Raw genomic sequence first — 21,538 nt, forward strand, 5'->3', positions numbered from 1 at the left:
CCCTTTTTCCATGCTATACGCTAACACTGCTCCTCTCCTTTAAGGCAAGGATGGCCCCCTCTCTTACAGTTTTCTGGAGAATGGTTTAGAGGTGGCTTTTCTGGCCTGTCTTTTAATGATTAAGCAGAAGACAAAGATCCATGTCATTATTGTTGTATAACCATTGATAATTGTATTGTTGTGTTATTATACAACCTAGGCAATTATTAAATATATATTTTGTTTATGTGACTGCCTAGAGACCCTCTGTTATGAGCTGTATACAGGGAGAAACAAATATCAAATTTTAAAATAGGCACAATATTTTTCCAGCGACTTACTTCTTTATTCTGTTGTCTGAACTCCCTTCTACATCACTGGTCTTTGAAACCAGATGAAATAGTGAGAGGCAGCTTACAGGAGATAGAACCATTCAGTGCCTCTTACCAATATCCCCCTCTTAGATTCTTGTGTCCCCCTTTAATGCAATTGGAACAGAATAACCTGCATTCAAATGGACATATGTACTACAATTATATGTCATATGAGTTTTGGTCACCAGCAGCAATGTAATCTCATTTCATAATACAATGATGACAGACACAAAATTGGCATTAATCATAATCTATCAAATCTTCTTTCCTATCCCAGAGTAAATTGAATAAAATCTGTAAATTTACAAGTAACTAGACACAAAGAGAACTGAGGAAGAAAGCACTACTTTTTCAAGATCTGCAAAGAACCCCAACATAAATACAGCAGCCATTCACCTGTTTACAGAAACATGGAATGAAGGTCAACTGAAGCACCTCCTTTACGGAAGGGGCACCAGAATAAATAGGAAAAGGATGTAAATACAAACATTGGAATTATGGAAATGGGATAGAAAGAGGCAGGCTGAAACTCTTTTCAATATTATACCCATTTCTAGTTAGAGTTCTGTACTGGGGTATTTATGATAAGAACTTAATTACATAAGCTTCCACAAATATACCAAATCTTAGGTGTAGCTATTTTATATGACCTATTAAAAGATTTAATGTGTTCATACTGAGCAGAAAGCTAGACTCAAAAACATATTTCCAACTCTGTGATTTTATGAAACCGGCTCAAGTGAATTGATTTTGCCATTTGGGTGACCTCATGATTACAGGTTTAGCCTGGTGTCCAACTCTGCCTTATTCAATAGACCAGTAGCCCCGCCATTGCGAACCCAGCCATTTTTTTTCCTCCAAAAGTTGGTGCAGTCTAAAACCAACGTTTACGAATGACCATACCGCAAAAGAAGCTGCAGGGCTCTCACTAAAAGGACACTGGCTGGCTCACACAGCATGCTAAACCCTGGCCGATCACAACTGGTCAATCTACCTGTTGGGATTGACACCCAACACCTTTAAAGCCCAACTGAAATATAGATCGCATGACAAACTCAGCGTAAACCAGGACGTGTTGCCACACAACGTTCATAAGCAGGAACTCCCCCCACACCCGCCCCACTGCGAATAACATCTACGACTTCAGGGGTTGAACTCTCAAGAGGAGACATTACAGGGAGTGCGAGATGGGGGAGTGGGGAGTGAAAGGGTGCGCGCGCGCTCCGGAAGCAGCCTAGATGCCCCGCCCCTAGGCGCGTGCATGGAAGAAAGCGATGACGTCGGGGTAATCTTAACCGCTACTTCTTTCCTTTCGTCTACACCGCGGATTGACGCGCCCCATCTAAATCGTCTGCCGCTTTTCTACGTTCGTTTCTTACCTCCATTGCGCTTCCCCTCCCCCTTCACTGATTCCAAACTGTCAAAAAAAAAGCACTACCCCAACTTCCTCTTCCGGGTTATCAGAAAGACAATCGCTTCATTCCTAGAGAGGCATAGAAGTAACATACTGTATACTGTATACAGTACTGTTCCGCGTGCCTGGTGAGGAACGTTAAGCGTGCGGCGGCTTGGAAACGCCCATCAGACGAGTCGAAGCTCTGCCTGCGGCGGTTCGCTATTATCCTGATAGTCTTTAGGGCAGAGGTATTCAAACTTAGCAACTTTAAGGCATGTGGACTTCAACTCCCAGAATTCTCCAGCCAGCTATTGTTGGCTGGAGAATTCTGGGAGTTGAAGTCCACAAGTCTTAAAGTTGCCAAGTTTGAAGACCTTGGCTTTAGGGAGAAAGAATGACTGGCGCCGATTGCAAGCAGCGGCGGTGCGTTTTGTGTTCCCGGACACTCGACTTGGTCCGAGAGGACTTGTTTTTGCCACTATTAGAAAGAAAGGTGTAGTTTGCACGGAACAAGCCCGGCTGTGCTTGGCTAACCTTTTGGGGTTTACACAGTGCGGTAGCTAAACCGTAGTTAAAAGTTCAAACGCCCCTTGATAAATTACAAAACAACCCGCCTTTTCTTTTTTGCGAGGTGCGTGACCTGGTTGGCAGGAGACGGTAGAGAAGGGAGCTGGGTGCTCTCTGCGTCGCCTCGCACATTCGGCTCTAATAATTTACTAAAGTGTTAAAGCAGGACTTCCCTCAGAGACCTTCCCTCACGTTATTACTTATTTACTTACTTAATTTTTCTCTTCCCCCCTCCCTTTTCGTTTTCCCTTCTTTCTTCTCCTACCCCTCTTTTCCCTTCCTTGCTCTATTCCCATCTTTCCTTCTCTATACAGTATTTATTTATTTGTTTGTTTGTTTTGTCAAGTACCTATTGGTGGTATACAAAGATCTAATAATATTTATTTTATTTATTTATTTTGTCAAACAATTATAGGGTGGTAATTTGTACAAATAAAGCATTAGAAAAGTAACAAAAGAAAACAATAGGACAGGGACGGTAGGCACAGTGGTGCGCTTATGCACGCCCCTTACACACCTCTTAGAAAGAGGGAGAGGTCAATTGTAGATAGTCTAAGGTTAAAGATTTGGGGATTAGGAGTAGAAACCACAGAATCAGGTAGTGCATTCCAGGCGTTGATTACTCCTGCTGAAGTCGTATTTTTTGCAGTCAAGTTTGGAGCGGTTGACATTTAGTTTAAATCGATTTTGTGCTCGTGTGTTGTTGCAGTTGAAGGTGAAGTAGTCATCAATAGGACATTTTGGTATATGATTTTATGAACTATAATTAAATCGGAACGGAGATGACGGAGTTGTAAGTTGTCTAAACCAACAATTTCAAGTCTGGCGGAGTAAGGTACAGTGGTATCTCGTGATACGAACCCCTCGTGATACGAACATCTCGAGATAGGAACCTGGGGTTCGGAAATTTTTTGCCTCTTTTTACGAACTTTTTCCAGCTTATGAATCCACTGCAGATCGCAAAATGACGCTCCGCTGGGCTGTCACCTTCTGAAACAGCCGGGGGGCTTCTCGGTGTTCTCCTGAACGCCGAACCCAGAGGTTTGGCAAATGTTCGGGTTCGGGTTCCAGAGGCCGCCGAGAAGCGCCCGGCTGTTTTAAAAGGTTACAGCTGGGCGCCCAGCGGAGCACCGTTTTTGCAATCGGCAGTGGCGTTTTCGGCCGATCTGGAGGCTGAAATGGAGGTGGGGAATCCCAATAGGGAATTCCATGGGTGGAGCTTTGACGTCACGAAGATGTCCTTCCTGGTCAGCCGAAATGTGGCCTCCAGGAAGGACGTCTTCTTGACGTCAAAGCTCCGCCCATGGAATTCCCTATTGGGAATCCCCACCTCCGTTTCAGCCTCCAGATTGGCCGAAAACGCCGCTGCCGATCGCAAAAACGGCGCTCCGCCGCCGCCCGGCTGTAACCTTCTGAAACAGCCGGGCGCTTCTCAGCAGCCTCCGGAACCTGAACCCGAACCCGAACCTTTGCCGAACCTCTGGATTCAGGAGAACGCTGAGAAGCCCCCTAGCTGTTTCAGAAGGTGACAGCCAGGCGGCGGCGCTTCTCGGCGACCTCCCAAACCCAAAAAGTTCGGGTTCAGGTTCGGGAGAATGCTGAGAAGCCCCCTGGCTGTTTTAAAAGGTGACAGCCGGGCGGTGGTGCCCAGCGGAGCGCCATTTTGAGATTTTTTCCCCCTTGCACGCATTAATCGCTTTTACATTGTTTCCTATGGGAAACATTGTTTCATCTTACGAACTTTTCGCCTTACGAACCACCTTCCAGAACCAATTAAGTTCGTAAGACGAGGTATTACTGTATTTTGTTGTGAGAAGAGGAGTGAAGGACTCTTCTTGTGAAATATTTCTGGACTCTCTCAATTGTGTTGATGTCAAATATGCAATGTGGGTTCCATACAGGAGAGCTGTATTCTAGGATTGGTCTGACAAATGTTTTGTAAGCTCTTGTTAGCAGTTCAAAATTACCAAAGAAGAAGCTGCAAAGGATTAGGTTAACAACTCTTAAAGCCTTTTTGGCAATGTTGTTGCAGTGGGCTCTAGGATTTAGGTCATTGGATATGAGTACTGTACTCCAAGGTCTTTGACAGATTGAGAGTTATCAATAAGTTTAATTCCTCCAAGTTTATATTTAGTATTCTGATTCTTTTTACCAATGTGTAAGACAGAGCATTTAGTGGTAGAGATTTGAAGTTGCCAGGTTTAGTTGCCAGGTTTAAACCATTCTGCTACGTGGGTTGAAGGGTAGCAATATTGTCGGTGGTATTAAATAGTTTGACATCATCTGCAAAGAGAATGCAATTGCTAGTGATGCAATCGCAAAGATCGTTTATGTATAGTATGAATAGTGTTGGTCCTAAAACACTATGTCACTTGGACACCACTGTTAACAGGAGCAGGAAGAGAAGTGGCACTTCCTATTTTGACCACTTGTTGTCTGTTAGATAGGAATGCTGTTAACCAATTGTGTAGTAGTCCAGTGATGCCGTAGGATTTGAGTTTCAGAAGAAGTTTGTCGTGGACCACTGAGTCAAAGGCTTTGCAAAAGTCGATATAGATCGCATCAATTGGATTACCTTGGTCAAGTTGAGTAGTCCAAATGTTTTTACAGTGTAAGAGTTGTAGATTACAGGATAATTTTTTTCTGAAACCAAATTGTTTATTGGAAAGTAGGTTATTAGCTTCAAGGTAGAGTGTAATGGATTGGTTTATGATTGATTCCACAACTTTGCAGCTGACACAACACAAAGAGATAGGTCTGTAATTTTCAACGTTGCTTGGATCTCCTTTTTTGAAGATAGGAATGACTGTGGCAAGTGACCATAGTGTGGGTAGGGAGCTAGTACTGAAAGATTTATTTAAAATTATGCTCAGAGGTTCAGCCAAGGTGGAGGAGAGCTTTTTTAAGAAATATGCACATAGTCCATCTGGTCCAATAGATAAAGATGGTTTTAGATTGTGTAATGCCTTTCTAACGTTATCTTCTGTAAAATCAATTTGTGTAAGATCATTGAGGTTATTTGTGGTGCGTTTAGGAAATGTTGGGCGTGAGCCATTGTTGTTAACAAAGACTGAGCTGAAGAAGGTGTTAAAGAATTTGGCTTTGACTGATTCATCATTATGGTCTATGTTGTTTGGTCCTTTAAGGGGTGGGATCTAGAGTTTGAGTTTATTGTTAACAAAGTTGTAGGAGGCACGAGTAGACTTTGTCCGTAGAAGGTTTTCTTCTTGGATGATGTGATAATTGGTACATTCAGTCTTTATTTGGTGACACAAATTTTTATAGTGGCTTTTAAAGTTTGAAACATGGCACGCTTTATTTTTGCGCCAAAGAATTCTTTTTTTGGTTTGGAGCTTTCTTGTTTTTATGGGTAATTTGTTTTTCTTAGTTTTGGTGAATATTAGTGGTACATATAATTTGATGACTCTTTGGATTTCAAGTAAAAACATATTGTAGTAGTCTTCAGTAGTGATGCAGTCAGAGAAAATTGTGTGCCAGTCAAGAGGTGAGAGGTAGGTTTCGATGAGGTCGTAATTGGCCTTTTTGAAGTTATAGTTGGCTTTTCTATCCTTAAGGTGGTTTTTGTGAGGGTGTATGTTTAGGTAAAAGTCAATCATGCTATTAGTCACTGTTAGAAAAGGGTTTTTTTATTTGTAGTCCGTAAAGTTAAGTCTAGTGTTGTCAGTAACTAGTTGATCTAGTCCTAGGCTAGTAATGGCATTGTAAAGGGTTGAATGTATGGGTTCAGTGGAACATTCGTTTAGGGTCCAGTTTATATGTGGAAGGTTACATGATACTAATAAAAGAGAAACATTAGGATAGGAGACGGAAAGCACTCTGGTGCACTTATGCATGCCCCTTACTGGCCTCTTAGGAATTGGGAGATGTCAACAATAGGGTAAAATTATTGGGGGTTTGGTTATTTGTTTTTCCTCTTTTCCTTTCACTTTTCCTGTCCCTTCTTGGATGCTCAAATGCAGAAGGGAAAACATTTATTGATGCCTCTTTCCCTTGTGATCAAATGCCACTTTTGCTAGTAGTTTGTTTGGCCAGCAAAATGACCCTTCTGTTTTTGCTGGCAAAACGGCCCTCCCGAGCTAGCTCCATTTTTGGCTACAATGGCCTCCTACTCCCCCCATCCACAAGCATGTATATAATTCCTACAATACTTTAATTGTGATTGATTACAGAAAAGCTTTTGACTATGTAGAACCCACTAAGCTATGGGAGGATGGGGGCTTTATATGATCTTGGTGTCTGTATTCTGATCAGACATATCAGATCACTGTACCCTAATCAGGAGAGAACAGTGAAAACTCTTTATGGTGACACATTGGTTCGGGATTGGTAAGGAAGTGAGGCAGGGATGTATATTATCACAATTTTTGTTCATTAATCTACCCAGTGTGATAAAACATTCAGAGGGAACAGAATGGCTTGCTAAACTCTGAATGGTGGAAGTGTTTAGAAATTGTTCACTTTTCAGCTGTCATGTCCAGGAAGGAAGAGAAATTGAACACATGATAACACCATAAGCATTTCTTTTGAGATCACTTATAATGCCCTTGTGATTTTGTTAAGTCATGAGAACTGTTTCTATAAATCATACAATATGCTTTTAAAATTTATCTATCATACAATATGCTTTTAAATTTATCTAGGATTTAGAGCAGGGGTGTCAAAGTTGCAATGACGTGTCATGTGACATATTGTAACTTTTTTCCCTTTGCTATATGGGGGTGGGCATGGCCAGCATATGACACATCCAGCCTATGGGCCCCAAGTTTGACACCCCTGCTCTAGAGGAACTTAATTTTATCTTTTACAGCAGGAATTTACATTGCCTATATAATTTGATTGCTAGTACAGAAGCAGAGAATGTGATATAAACATTCCTTGTGTTAAGAGGTCTGACTTGCAAACAACTTATACTTGTGAATGGACTGCTTGCTTATTTATTTATTTATTTGATTTGATTTGATTTGTATGCCGCCCCTCTCCGAAGACTCTAAAATGGTGGATGACTTTCTCCTTCCTCAAGCCAACAAACCATTGAAATTGCATTTTTAATATGCAGTCTCTTTTCAGTGGTTCATGAAAACGTGGTTTCAATGGTTTGTCAGCTGAAGGAAGGAGAGCATCATCCACCATTTTTAGTAATAGGCAGCCCATTTATAAATTCCATCACATGCAAATTTTAGTTAGGCAGATTTAAGGATGTCTCTTAATCTTAACAAAGGGACTGCCTATATGTGTTCTGTGGTCAGATAAATAATCAGACAGACAGAAAGGCATCCTGAAATGGGCTTACACTCCCATGTAGAAGTTATAACAACACTTTGCAAGAAAAAAGAAAACTCAAATTCCTCCAAGCAAGATAAAAGCTTTGGAAGGAGCTTTCCCATATGCAGTCCATAAAGCCAGAATAATATTGGAACCCACTACACACCAAAATCAAAGCAAAATTACAGGCGATGTTGCAATGTAGAATGATTAAAATGCTCAGAGTAATGCCATAGGTCACAAATGCATAAATATGAAATAGGTAAACAAAGCTATGAAAATGATGAGAAATCCTTTCTGTGGATTTACAAGCACTTGAGTAGTCTGGATGCTTGTTGCTACCAGTGGATCTTGTCAGAATCACTGACATCTAAGTTATGTCAAAGTCATTTAGTATATTGCTACATAGAGTTAGTTTTTAAAAAAATAAATTCTCAAATGCCTGTATGTGTATAGTGCCTAACATCTGTTTCAATATTCATAGATAATTACTTCAGTTACAGTCTTACTGAAGCCAAACATGATCACTCAGAACTCCTACAATAAGTGCATATTAGAAATTGAATTAAATTAAATACTTACCGTATGTTAGAAAAAGTTCAGATATCTAGTATGTTTTATAAATAAACATGGAATGAGCCAAAAGATATAGCAGTTATGTCAGGAATTAATCTCCCCAAATCTGTTGCTGAGCTAAGAAAACATTTAAGCATGGTGCAATACCTTGGATGTTTTTGTATTACTATTGGCAGAAATCCCGCATTCTTTATACGAAATGCTCAAAACAGACACTGTCACTAAGGACATTATTAAGTTGTTGTCGGGTATATAAACAATGTTTAACCACATCCTCAGTTCTGGCACTTTGTGATGGTCACTAGTGTATTGTTATGTGTGCTAATGCTGGTAACTGTGTAATAAATGGAATGTAAGAGTTGCTTCAAGTTCACAGATGAACATTTTTTAAAATAAAAAGGTATTTTTTATTTTTTCCAACAAATGTTACATATTTTATGAACAAAGTGGTTTCCGGCTCAATCTTACATAGCTTTCTATATACACAGTCCATTTCATTAACATCTCTGTTTCGGTTTCAACCCCTAATATTCTCATTACTTATTTCTTTATCTTTATCTTATCTTGAGCTTTCTTTTTATTACTTACGTAATGTTATTAATTGCCCTAAGTTCCTAATCCCTACAATAACATCACTTAACTATCCTATTTGTTACCTAATTTCTCATATTTTTCTATCCCACTGTATTTCAACTTTACCTCATAATTTAATTTTCATATAATTTAAGTTGTCTTTGAAAATAAAATGAATTGCCCTTTCACATTCCATCTACTATTCTGTTTTCCTATAATCAGTATACACCGTCATTCTCAAATCTTACACAAAAACCTTTTAATTAACAGTCCACAATTTAAAATGTATCATATTCCCCATCTCACTCTTTTTGCTAAGTCTGTTTTGCCAAAAATAGTGTACATCATTATATATCTTAATTACTACTAAACTAATTTACCATAAACCTTTAACTTAATTAACTATCACTGTCATGTCTGGGGACGATCAATGAAAGGCAAATCCTGATTGGCCCTGACACAGCAAGCCAAATAGTTGCCGCCAAAACAAACGGCTGTCAAAAAGTTCCTGCACGTTTAAAAGAGTATAAATAGGGCAGCGACTTAGCTGTTGCCCTTGTTGCTTACAGATAGGAGTGAGTTCTTTTCTACTTGCCGATTCTTGTTAAATAAAACAAGATGGACGAATCCAATCTCCTGATTCACTGATTTAACAGTGGCGACGAGGATGGGATCGAACTCCTGCGTTCAAGAAGAACTCAGCAATGGTTCAAGCGCCTGTGTTCTTCAACCCCAATCAAGAAGCATGGAGATCATACATGTCCAAATTCTGAATTTTCTTGCAAGCAAGCAACCTCCATGATGCTTCCAATGACAGGAAACGAGTCATCTTCTTAAATTATTGTGGACCCCCCATCTACAGCCTGGCTACCACACTGGTCGACTCATAATCCGTGGAAACCGTTGCTTGGTCCACACTCCAAACAAAACTTGCTGCTCATTTCCAACCTACCACGCCCGCTCGAGTCAGTCGAAACCAATTTGCTCACATGCGGCAGGCTGACGGAGAATCCACGAACGACTTCACCACCCGCCTCCGTGCTGTCCTATCAAAGTGCAAATTCAAAGACCTAGAGGCTCATCTCGTCTCCGCATGAACAATATCACATTGCAGAAAAAATACCTTATCGAGGAGGACGCCACCTTGCAAGATGTCCTCAAAGATGCCAAGGCGGCTGAAGGAAAGATGCCAGGGCTAGTCGAAGGAAAAAATGGCCAGAAATCTTACACTATAAAACTAACTGATGGCAGAATGAGGTGTAGACACATAGATCAATTACAAAAACATGTGCTACATCAAAACACTAATGCTAACACTCTGCCTTTTCCAGACAATAAACTAACCAATAGAGAAGAACAACCAGATTACTCACCAAGTTCCCTTCAGGTCTCCAGCGACGGTTACCCTGTACCCCTGGAGGCCGGCGGCATCCACGCCAACAGGCCAAGACACTCGGCCAATGTGGAGCAGCACAGGAGCCAGCCTCCCAGGAGAGTAACTCACCACCGTCTGAACTGCGCAGGTCACAGCAAGCCAGTAAACCACCAATCAAGTTGCAGGACTATGTGACGTGGCTAAATAATTGACGGGTAACAACCACCTATGAGAGGAGGGGTGTTATGTCTGGGGACGATCAATGACAGGCAAATCATGATTGGCCCTGACGCAGCAAGCCAAATAGTTGCCGCCAAAACAAACGGCTGTCAAAAAGTTCCCACACGTTTAAAAAAGTATAAATTGTTGGAGTGAGTTCTTTTCTACTTGGTGATTCCTGTTAAATAAAATGAGTTGGACGAATCCAGTCCCCTGATTCATTGATTTAACAATTACCATTAATAATGTTGATACAGTTTTCTTAAATCTCTTAATATTAACCTTATTTTCTTTCTTTCCACTAGCCTTCCCTTTTTAACATTTCCTTTCAGTCTCTCAAAGATTCCACATTGATTTTCTCCTTTTATCCCATTCTTTTTTATTTTTATGTATCTTATATTTTTTTCTCCTGAGTCCTTTTTCTCTCTTTTGAATTTATTAATTGTCTAGTTCTCTCCACAAGTTTCTCTTCTCTCTTCCCACTATTTCCCATTTTACCCTTTGACTGATTTTTTTTCCAGGGATATTCTCCTCTCTCAACTGTTTTCTTGCCACTGTAAACCCCAGTAAAATCATCAAGTTTTTTTCCTTTCAGTCCCTTTTCCTTTAATATTATTTCTTGTTCCTCCTTTTCTTCTTTTACTACCTCCTCTCCTGTGTCTCTTGGTCTGTAAATTCCAATAAAATTTCTGACTCTTCTCCTATTTCATATTCTGTGTATTCCAACAAATTTTCTGATTTTAAAAAAACACCTTTTACAGTTTCATACACATTTTTAACGTCACGAATAATTCCTCACACATCGGTATCTTCATATTGCCATTTAAGCTTTTCATACTATATCACCTTAAATTAAAACTAAGGTCCATATAGTCTCTTTTTTATTTTCAGTTTCTATTAATTTCTAATTCAAATAATAAGCCAATCCAATAATCCAGTTTCAAAAGACCCCCCAACAATGTTTATCAGACTGGGTTTTTGCGAAACTCATCGGAGCTCGCTATTTCTCCAGCCTGTCTTGCCACGATGCTTCCAGTTTCCTCTCAAGTTCACAGATGAGAATTGAAGCCAATAGCATATTGTTCCCAAACAGTCAGATCCAGAAATATGATGTGCCCAATTTGCAAAAGCCTGACTCACATTAATGTAGCCATGTGAATGATTGGTGGACTGAAGTTCTCCTCATTTTATGCAAACTAGAATTGTGCACATTTAAAATGATTTGAAAGCGCTTCTGTATTACTAATTAGACATGTCTTTTTTCCAAACTTTTCTACTAGCTTGGAAAAAGAGGTAGAAATGCCTGCTGTAACTAATAAGAGAGAATTGCTGGAGTTGTAAAAGATTCAAAGCACTTTTTCAAAATAATTTTCAGAATGTACATAATACTCAAGCCACTTGTTTCCGAGATAATTACAGATATCAGTAATATACCAAATATTTTTCTTCTAGATTATGATTTGTAAGCTTTTTCATTTAGCCAAAACACTTGTTTGAACAGATGAAAGGATAGTAGATGACCAGGCAAAGAAGATCAAACAAATCTGGAAAGCATATACTGAAATTCTGTACAGTAAAGATGTCAATGTTCAAAACATTTTTAAAAGATACTCTCTATTTACTAAACTCTTGAGTGCCATAATATGAAATGCAATCAGTACTCTGGATATTCCAAGTTGGAAGTCCATAGGAATTGATGGCAAGCAATTGAAAAAGAATTAGAAAAATTGGCTAGCCAAATGATGCCAGCAAATCTGGATAATAACATAATAGTAAAAACAGATTGGAAAAGGTCAATCTATATAAAAATACAGAAGAAAGAAAATTTAACAGAATAAAATTACAGTATTCTTAATTTCACACAAAAAGTAATAAAATGGTTAGGATCATCCAATACAGATTAGAAAACTATATACAAAGGGATATGCTAGGGATGGCTTTAGACCAGGCCAAGGAAAGCAAGACAAGAAAGCCAAAGAATACCTGGCCTGGATGGGTGTCAACAAACTCAAACTCAACCCAGACAAGACGGAGTGGCTGTGGGTCCTGCCTCCCAAGGACAATTCCATCTGTCCATCCATCACCCTGGGGGGGGAGAGTCATTGACCCCCTCAGAGAGGGTTCGCAACTTGGGCGTCCTCCTTGATCACATTAGAGAAACATCTTTCAGCTGTGGCGAGGGGGGCGTTTGCCCAGGTTCGCCTGGTGCATCAATTGCGACCCTATTTGAACCGGGACTCATTGCTCACAGTCACTCATGCCCTCATCACTTCGAGGCTCGACTACTGTAACGCTCTCTACATGGGGCTACCTTTGAAAAGTGTTCAGAAACTTCAGATCGTGCAGAATGCAGCTGCGAGAGCAATCATGGGCTTCTCTAAATATGCCCATGTCACACCAACACTCCGCAGTCTGCAATGGTTGCCGATCAGTTTCCGGTCACAATTCAAAGTGTTGGTTATGACCTATAAAGCCCTTCATGGCACCGGACCAGATTACCTCAGGGACCGCCTTCTGCCGCACGAATCCCAGCGGCCAGTTAGGTCCCACAGAGTTGGTCTTCTCCGGGTCCCGTCAACTAAACAATGCCACTTGGCGGGACCCAGGGGAAGAGCCTTCTCTGTGGCGGCCCCGGCCCTCTGGAACCAACTCCCCCCAGAGATTAGAATTGCCTCCACCCTCCTTGCCTTTCGTAAGCTACTTAAAACCCACCTCTGCCACCAGGCATCGGGGAATTAAGACTTCTTCTCCTCCTAGGCCGTTACAACTGTATGCATGGTATGTTTGTAGGTATGTTTGGTTTTATATATTAAGGGGTTTTAATTTACTTTTAGTATTGGATTTTATTGTATATTGTTCATGATTGTTGTTAGCCGCCCCGAGTTTTCGGAGAGGGGCGGCAAATAAATCCAATAAAACTTGAAACTTGAAACTTGAAAAAGAAATCAATGTGTGCTTAATTAATTATATAAAGGCTCAGATCCTTAGGAAAGGATTTGATAAAAATCAAATATAGATAAAGATAAAAATGTCAAATCCTGTCTGAACATGTAGTCATAATGGTACAATATTGGAACCAGTTGAAAATGGAGAGTGTAAACAAGGTCTATATATGTATTTGTTAAGCTCGTCATGAGCTTGATAGCACATAATTAAACAGATTCTACTCAACTTTTAACAGTGGAAAGTCACATAACAATATGACATGACTCAAAGCCTTTTTCTAATTCTTCAGTGTAGTGCCATTGCTTCTGACCCACAACTAAAACTAATATTGAGCTTCATATAAAATGCTTCTCCCTTGCATATATGCTATAGTCCTTCCACATAACCTATTTTTCTCAGAATGAAACATTTAAAAATGTATACAGGCACATTCTGTTTGCTGATGGAATTATTATCCCACTTGAGTTGCAACAAGCGGGTGATATACCATATATACTTCATGATGTCCATTCAGTTATCTCTATCATGAGCGCATGGTGGTCTGGTTCAGCCAATGTTTTAAAATCAATGGAAGCAAGTTACAATGTTTATGAAAAGAAAAGAAAAACCTCAATATTAAAAAATCACTGATTATGCCTGATATTCACTGGAAGAGAATTATAAAGATAATTTGCTAATTTGGAACGGTAAATATTTAGTATTATATTCACTGACCTGTTTTCAAGGAACTTCATTTATCAGATAGATGTCGTTTTGTTTAAAGTCTATCATACAATGGATCCTTGACCAAAATGACATCCTGGATCTCAATTGCAAATTAAAAGAACCAATAATCTTACATGAGTAATCTCAGAGAGACTTTAATCCTTCATTGTCCAGACCAAAAGAGCAGAGCGAGGCAAAACCAAATCCATTTGCAACTAGTTCCAGAGCAACACAGAAGCATGTTAAGGCCAGAGAAGAAAATAGCAATAGCACTTACACTTATATAACGTTTTACAGTGCTTAACAGCCCTCTCTAAGTAGTTTTACACAGTCAGCATACTGCCCCCAACAATTTGAGTCCTCATTTTATCCACCTCGGAAGAATAGAAGGCTGAGTCAACCTTGAGCCTGATGGGATTTGAATTGCCAAATTGCAGGCAGCAGGCAGGCAGCAGAAGTAGCCTTCAATACTGCATTCTAACCACTGCGCCACCACAGCTCAAATACGGTGACACAATAAAATCTTCACAGTGTTCTTGCTTTGCAGAAATGAAATCATCCATTATAAGATGTATATAGCATAGAGTATCCTTTCTATGTTATGTATTATAACATATGTAACATATTTTATAACACATTATAAGCAGTAGTGAGTTGCTACTAGTGCAGTAGGGCAGTGTTTCCGAACCTTGGCAACTTGAAGATATTTGGACTTCAACTCCCAGAATTCCCCAGCCAGCATTTGCTGGCTGGGGAATTCTGGGAGTTGAAGTCCAAATATCTTCAAGTTGCCAAGGTTAGGAAACACTGCAGTAGGGGACTGCACACTAATAGTGGCCACCAGATGGCGCAATTTCCACGCGACCACTCCGGTGGCTGTTCTATGGGCGCCACCATCTTTTTTCTTCAAATTTTTGCTTCGTGCGCATGTGCAGAAGCAAAATCTTGTGAGGGGATGTGTAGATGAGATTTCGGCGATTTTTTACTTCCACGTATGCGCAGAAGCAAAAAAATGCCAAAAACCGGTGAAATCTTGTGTGTGAGAACATCCTCGTGTGAGATTTTGCTTGCTGCGCATGTGCAGAAGCCAAATCCTGTGTGTGCACACATGAGGGGCATGGAGATGCATGCACATCTCAATTTCCACCACTGGAACCCCGATCCCAGTTGTACCAGCTGCAAACCATTACTGAATCCGCCCCTGATTATAAGTCTCTTTCAGTCCTATGATTCTATGAAATGCAGTTGTGAGATTATTTGTTTTCAATCCCAAATTATGCACTGGAGAAATTAAAGAATATATCTGATTGGCTGATTGTTTTGCAAGATTTATAAGCCGCTCAAACATCTAATAAATACACAAACATCAAGAGAAACATGCAGTATTTGGACCTCCAGATGTTGTTGGTGTATAACTCTCACCATTGGCTGGACCACTGTTCCCTCCACCCCTTGTTCCAATCTAGGATATTTTACTCTATGGCTTGCTCTTCCTTTCTTAGTAGACTGGTCTTTCTGCCAGCTGTCATTTATAACAGAAGCCACACCTTGCAGATGTTCCAGAAAATTATTCACAGCTTTAGTATTTCATTTTTTAAAGAAGCCAAGTGGAAACATGCCTGGCATTATATTGTGTTTTATGACACAGAAGAAAGCATTAGCTGGAGATGTTTAAAATTATATAGCCCTGAAGGTTAATTTGAGCACTTAGGCCAGTATTTCAGATGCAAATGGTTTAGCCTTACTTTCTTAGATATAAAGATTACATGCCAGGCAGTTTAAAATTATAAGCAAAAAAACAAGTCCTCCAAGTTTATCTAAACCATTAATTAACTGTGGATGAATACTGAGTTAAAATGCCAGCAAACTGGTGCTTATGAGAGAGAAACTTGAACGGAGCTCCAAATCATACAGTATTGTTACGCGATCATACTGCTGAAAGGTAATTAGTTTAGCATGAAGTGACGTGCAGGCAAGTGGACACTATTTTTATATCTATAACTCACTGACCATTTTGCTGTCTACATAGACATGCCAGTTTCTAAATATTCAGACCAAGGACTGCAGAAGGTAAATTTTGAGAAAGGTAAATGTCTGTACAAGGAAGCCTGAACTGGGTGGGGTGGACTGGCCTTATAATGAATTGAGGATGGAATCTGGAGAATTGGATGGGATGGTGGGGTTTCATCATAATTTGATGGCAGCAGACACCTAATTTGCTCCTATTAAATGGTCCTCCAGAGTTCTACTGGGAAACTAGTCTCACTATGCTCTGTGTCCCATACAGTATGACCATATTCAGATTTCCATGGAATTGGGAATTCATCGTACATAAATAACCAATGACTAATTATTAGTCCATCAGACCCTTATTTTGGTAATTTATTTGGTAAAATTTGCATTCAAAATTAAACCATCCCATCTTAAATTATATCAATAAGTTAAGGCATAAGAATAAATTATGTTGCTAGCAGAAATGAAGATAAAATTATCATCTCTCTCAATCAACTGATATATAATTTTAAAATCAATTATGAATACAAGTATATAAATCTGTAAGACATATACTATTATATAAAATTGCATTTAATGCTAAATGGCTAAATATAGTTAACATATGATTAAGATAGTATATAAAATCACTAAATTTTAAAATCTATAAATATTTCAAACCTAATATTAAGGTGTGACTAAAACACTTAAGGGTAGAAATTTAGATAGCACATATAGTCCTCTCTAAAGTGGCTTACAGAATAAGGATATTGCCCCCAACAATGTGGGTCCTCATTTTACCCACCTCAGAAGGATGGAAGGCTGAGTCAACCTTGAACAGGTGGTGAGATTTGAACGGCTGAACTACATTTTCCCCTAGTTTTAAAGAGAACTTATGCCATGCCCACTCTCACTATTTAAGTGGTAAAAAACCACTGTGCTATTTGAGTTTGAGCCTGGTTTCCTTTGAAATGAGGCCTTAAGAGACCTAGTAGTGGTTTGCAGAAGTTATGGACATTTATCCATCAGGCTTAGATACAATGTCTGCCTATCATTGTATGAGCAATTCCCTTTGAGTGATTTTGTGTTGGTGTGTGCCTTCTTGCATCAGTGTCATATTTAACACATTTTAAAATACATACATACATACATACATACATACATACATACATAGATTTGTTTTCGTAGATTCATTTTTCCATATTTACAACAGCACGAAGCTCAAAACTTCAGCCTGATGATGGTGAATGTGATTTCACCGAAATGTCGCATAGACACTCAAAACATTACACGGGGCAAAACCCGAACTCAGAACAATCTACATACATACATACATACATACATACATACATACATACATACATACATACATACATACATATATAATCAAATAATTTAATTGTAATTCTTTAAAAACATAACAAACAAAAATAGGCAAACAAACATTTACAAAGTACAAAAACAAAACAAAACAAAACAACCCCTCCCCCAATACCATTACAAATAACAATCAATGTATAATTTACATCATCATAAAGGAGGGAAAATATAACTTCTTCTGTTATTGAATATCTTTTTATTCTGGCAAATGCAACCGGTATCCACTATTAATCATTTTGGTTATCCATATTTTATCTATAGTAGATTATTTTCTAGCCACCTTATATGTACTCTTTATTAGATATTTAGCTCCCTAAAGATCTTTGTAAAATACTTATTTATAATGGACTGTAATAAGTTACAGATGAGAAAATTTGAGACACTGCTTTGTTAAAAGCTCTGCCATTGCCAGCAATGATATTTGGCTTCTTGATTTAAAATGGCTGAAATGGAAGAAGCTCTGTTGATCAAGCTTGCTGTTTACTTCTGATTTATTTTATAATGGAACGTTTTCCAAAGCTTTTCAGAATCTCAGCCAACTGCATTAAAAGCTGCTTTCATGAATTTGATGATCCCAAATGATGTGATTTCCTTAGAGGGTGGTTGTAGAACATAATTTAGAAAATTTGACTATAGATTACAGTACACAACAACAAAAATCTTCAGAATGGTCAATAGCGGCCAGGAACAAACACCTTGCAGTGACCCACATTATTTCTGTTGGTCAGATGGTTTCAATTAGTTAGTGTTACATAAGAGCCAAGAATAATGTCACTCAAATATTTGCCAAACTGATGATTTGTAAGATATCCACAAAACTTTTTTCCTTCTATTCAGAATATAATATTGATTGCTTCGGCACTGTTTTCTCTCTGAAGAGGCCAGGGAAGAAGAAATTAAAATAATCCCTGCAACAAGTGCAAAGAATTGTGATCCTTTTATAGATGATGAAAAAAATAATTAGAATAGCAGAAGTTTAACATTTTACCAAACAGCCATCTGTTCTTTTAGGTAAGTGGGTTTTAAATTTAAAAAGTTTACATTTAATATATGTTAATTTAAACTCTGTACTCAGTAAGTATGTTTCCCTGGGGGAACATAATCTTTTGATGTTTCTAGGTAGGGAGTAAATCACATTGAGCAGAGTAAGACATATTTTGGAGTAAGCTTGTCTAGGATTGTGCTCGCTCTAGACACTATAAACTAAAGCAATCTCAGCTATAATCTTAGATGTTTCTATTTAAAATCAATTCACACCAAAATCAGTTGGGTTTGTTCCCTACTGTCTCTTCTATTGTCAACTTCTGAAGTCATAAATCTCTAATCTTTTATTTACCTTATTTGAAAAGATGCCCTACTTGCGGACATATAACTTCGTTTATGAACTGCTATGTTAGAGGTTTTTGCTACTTTGATGCTTCACACACAGTTTTAAAATCCTGCTATTAAATGGTAATGATATGACTGATATTTGCATGCTGCTGTGGGGGAGGGGGGAAATGTATACTGCAAAGGATTATTTTTGAAAATCTAGGACATGACCTTCTTTTTCTGAAAAATACACCCATTAATCAAAAACAATGTGGATTTATTCTTGGAAATCTATTTTCCTTTCATTACAAATGCACAGTCTTACTTCTGGAAAGATATAAATAACTAATAGCAGTAACATTTTAAAAGCGATCTTCTTTTCTGAATGGTGCCTTTTTAAAATATCAGAGTTGGATCTGGTTCTCTCCCTCACTCTCCTCTTTTCAATGCTTCAGGTTTGGGGTTCCCTGATTAGGCAACCATTTACCCCTTTTAGGACATTGAAAAATTTGTGCCTCCAGCTGAAAAGACATTGTAATATTACATTAAACAGAATTTGTTGAAAGGTCATGTTGCCAATAGTACGATTTGAATGACAAATGTTTAATGTATTTAGGTTTGTAATTTTCTTCTGGCTCATTTTGCAGCCCTTATTATATTGAACATTTATTTTGTTTTAGCTAATGTTTTCAATATTGGCAAATATGTTAACGCTTTTACTGCTTTTGCAATTTTTATTTTAAAATTAATTTGTAGTGTTTTTTAATTTGTGTGTATATATACACAACATCTAGCTAACTGAAAATAATACTTTTTCTGCTTAAATCTATACAAGAGGATTATTGGGAACGTGGTTATCAAGGTTGATTAAAAAAAACTGTTCTACCTTATCTTGCCAAGTGGGTGGATTGCATAAAGATACAAATAACTTTTTGTGCTTATCATATTAGAGGAGGTTTATTATTTCAAGATTTCCTTTTTAAACCTTAACATTGAAAACTCCCTAGCTTTATAGGGCTTTTTTAAAGCTACTTGGTATGTTCAATTCTGTGTGTGTTTCTTATTTAGTGTTATATATATATATATATATATATATATATATATATATATATATATATATATATATACGCACTATACTATATATAGTACAGCCTGACTTTAGCTACAGGGTACTGAAATATTTTTGTATCATCTGAATAAACCTCTTGAAGGTTATTTTTGCTTGTCCATAATTGTTAGGATTGTGTAATTTGCCAGCACCCACCCAATCCCAGGCGAATGCCAACTTTGCCAAAATAAAAGCTATTTGGATTTCCAAAAGTCACACTTCTCCATGAGGTAACCCCAGATCTGCGTGGATCTTTGGTCTTAGTAGGACTGAGTGGAAGATAGTCCCTGTTCCCTTTGTTGAAGGGTTAGCAGTGCTATATTGAGGTAGGTGTGTGTGTCTCTTTGGGTTTGTATGTGTGTGTGTATGAGAGAGAGAGATAAAGAGAGAGAAAGAGAATTCATCTCCATATGAATACCAAGAGAGGGAATGATTCATTTGGGTAGGATTTTCTTGCTGTGGAATAACAGTGCAAAAATATAAAGCCAGTTCTCATTGAGGAAGTGCTTCCACCTTTCCTGTTGCTAAAGTGGAATCTGAACACTGAAAGAAGAAAGAAGCAGCCAGGAAAACATAATCTAATGAATTCTATTGTATTTCAGGGAGATTTTTCAGGTGCCTTTTCCACCCAGCAGAATTAGAGTGGTAAGTATCCTGCTCTTTCCCCACCCTTCTCTCAGTTTCTTTATATGTTTTTGTTTCTTTTAACCTTTGTGATCTCAGACAAAGCCCTTTTCTTTCAGATGAAGACACTTCAACAGCTTTGCATTTTGAAAAGCACTGTTTTTCACAGTTCCCCAGATGAGGAACTTGTTGGTTTTCTGTAATGTTATACTAAAGGTTGGGGGCAAGTGCTTTCTTGTTTTAAACTATCCTTGATAATTTGAAAGCCAAAACAAAAGTCAAAAAGCTGGTGTTCTCTTTATCTCTCTACCAGCTGTCTGAAATAATATACAGTAACTGTAGTTTATTTTACCCACCCTCATTAGCTTCCTTTTATGGAATCTAAATACTGGTAGGTGAAATTTTCTTAACTTTGGAATGAGACCAGGAGATCAGGACTTTTTTTCTCATTGCCAGGTTATCCCCTTTTGTTCCCTATCACAATTATTGAGCTACAGAGGAAACAATACAGAAGAAAGGATACAAAGGCTATGGGGAAAAAAATCATGGAGAGTTACACAATGTAGAATAATCTTTCTCAATTTTAAAAGTGGATTTAAAGTTATGTAACGGGAATCTCTGGATGTTTTGAAGACTTCAACATCCCTGCATTATTTTTGTTTTGTAGCTGATTCCCAGCTTGAATGTTCTATAACTGGCAGACGCTGCACTAACAAGGTAACCTTTGCCTACTTATCCTTTACTACTTATTGTAAGGCACACATGGGTGGGTTTCAATTTTTTTAACTACAATTCTGTGGGTGTGGCTTATTTTGTAGGTATGGCTTGATGGTCATGTGATGTGGTCATGGCTTTGTGGTCATGTGACTGGGTGGGAGTGGTTTTGCAGTCATGTGATTGGGTGGGGGGGTTGCTGGATGGTCATGTGACTGGGTGAGCGTGGCCAATTTGAGGTCACTCACATCAAGGGTTAGGATTAGGATGCCTGGCCTTTCTTCTCTCAAATACCTCAAGAAGATTCAATTTCCCTGTCCAATTTACTACTACTAAACATCCAAAAATATACTACTTAATCTTATTATATATGTCATATGTGTACATATATATTAAACATAGGTATACATTATCTA

The 21,538-nt window shown here is 38.5% G+C and overlaps 2 protein-coding genes across 2 annotated transcripts in view; one reads left to right on the forward strand and one right to left on the reverse strand.

Moving 5' to 3' along the window:
- ZDBF2 (zinc finger DBF-type containing 2) overlaps positions 1-1,784 on the reverse strand; it is a 32,818-nt gene extending 31,034 nt beyond the window's left edge. Inside the window, exon 1 of the mRNA XM_070731985.1 lies at positions 1,733-1,784. Coding sequence (XP_070588086.1) covers positions 1,733-1,738 — 6 coding nt within the window. The 5' untranslated portion in view covers positions 1,739-1,784. The remainder of the gene's footprint in view (positions 1-1,732) is intronic.
- Positions 1,785-2,137: 353 nt separating this feature from the next.
- Positions 2,138-21,538, forward strand: part of CMKLR2 (chemerin chemokine-like receptor 2) — a 30,634-nt gene continuing 11,233 nt past the window's right edge. The window contains exons 1-4 of the mRNA XM_070731986.1: positions 2,138-2,172; positions 18,203-18,376; positions 20,387-20,429; positions 21,076-21,125. The gene's annotated coding sequence lies outside the window, so the exon portion shown is untranslated. The remainder of the gene's footprint in view (positions 2,173-18,202; positions 18,377-20,386; positions 20,430-21,075; positions 21,126-21,538) is intronic.

Source organism: Erythrolamprus reginae, chromosome 1, assembly GCF_031021105.1.
Source record: "Erythrolamprus reginae isolate rEryReg1 chromosome 1, rEryReg1.hap1, whole genome shotgun sequence".
Lineage (NCBI taxonomy): Eukaryota > Metazoa > Chordata > Lepidosauria > Squamata > Dipsadidae > Erythrolamprus > Erythrolamprus reginae.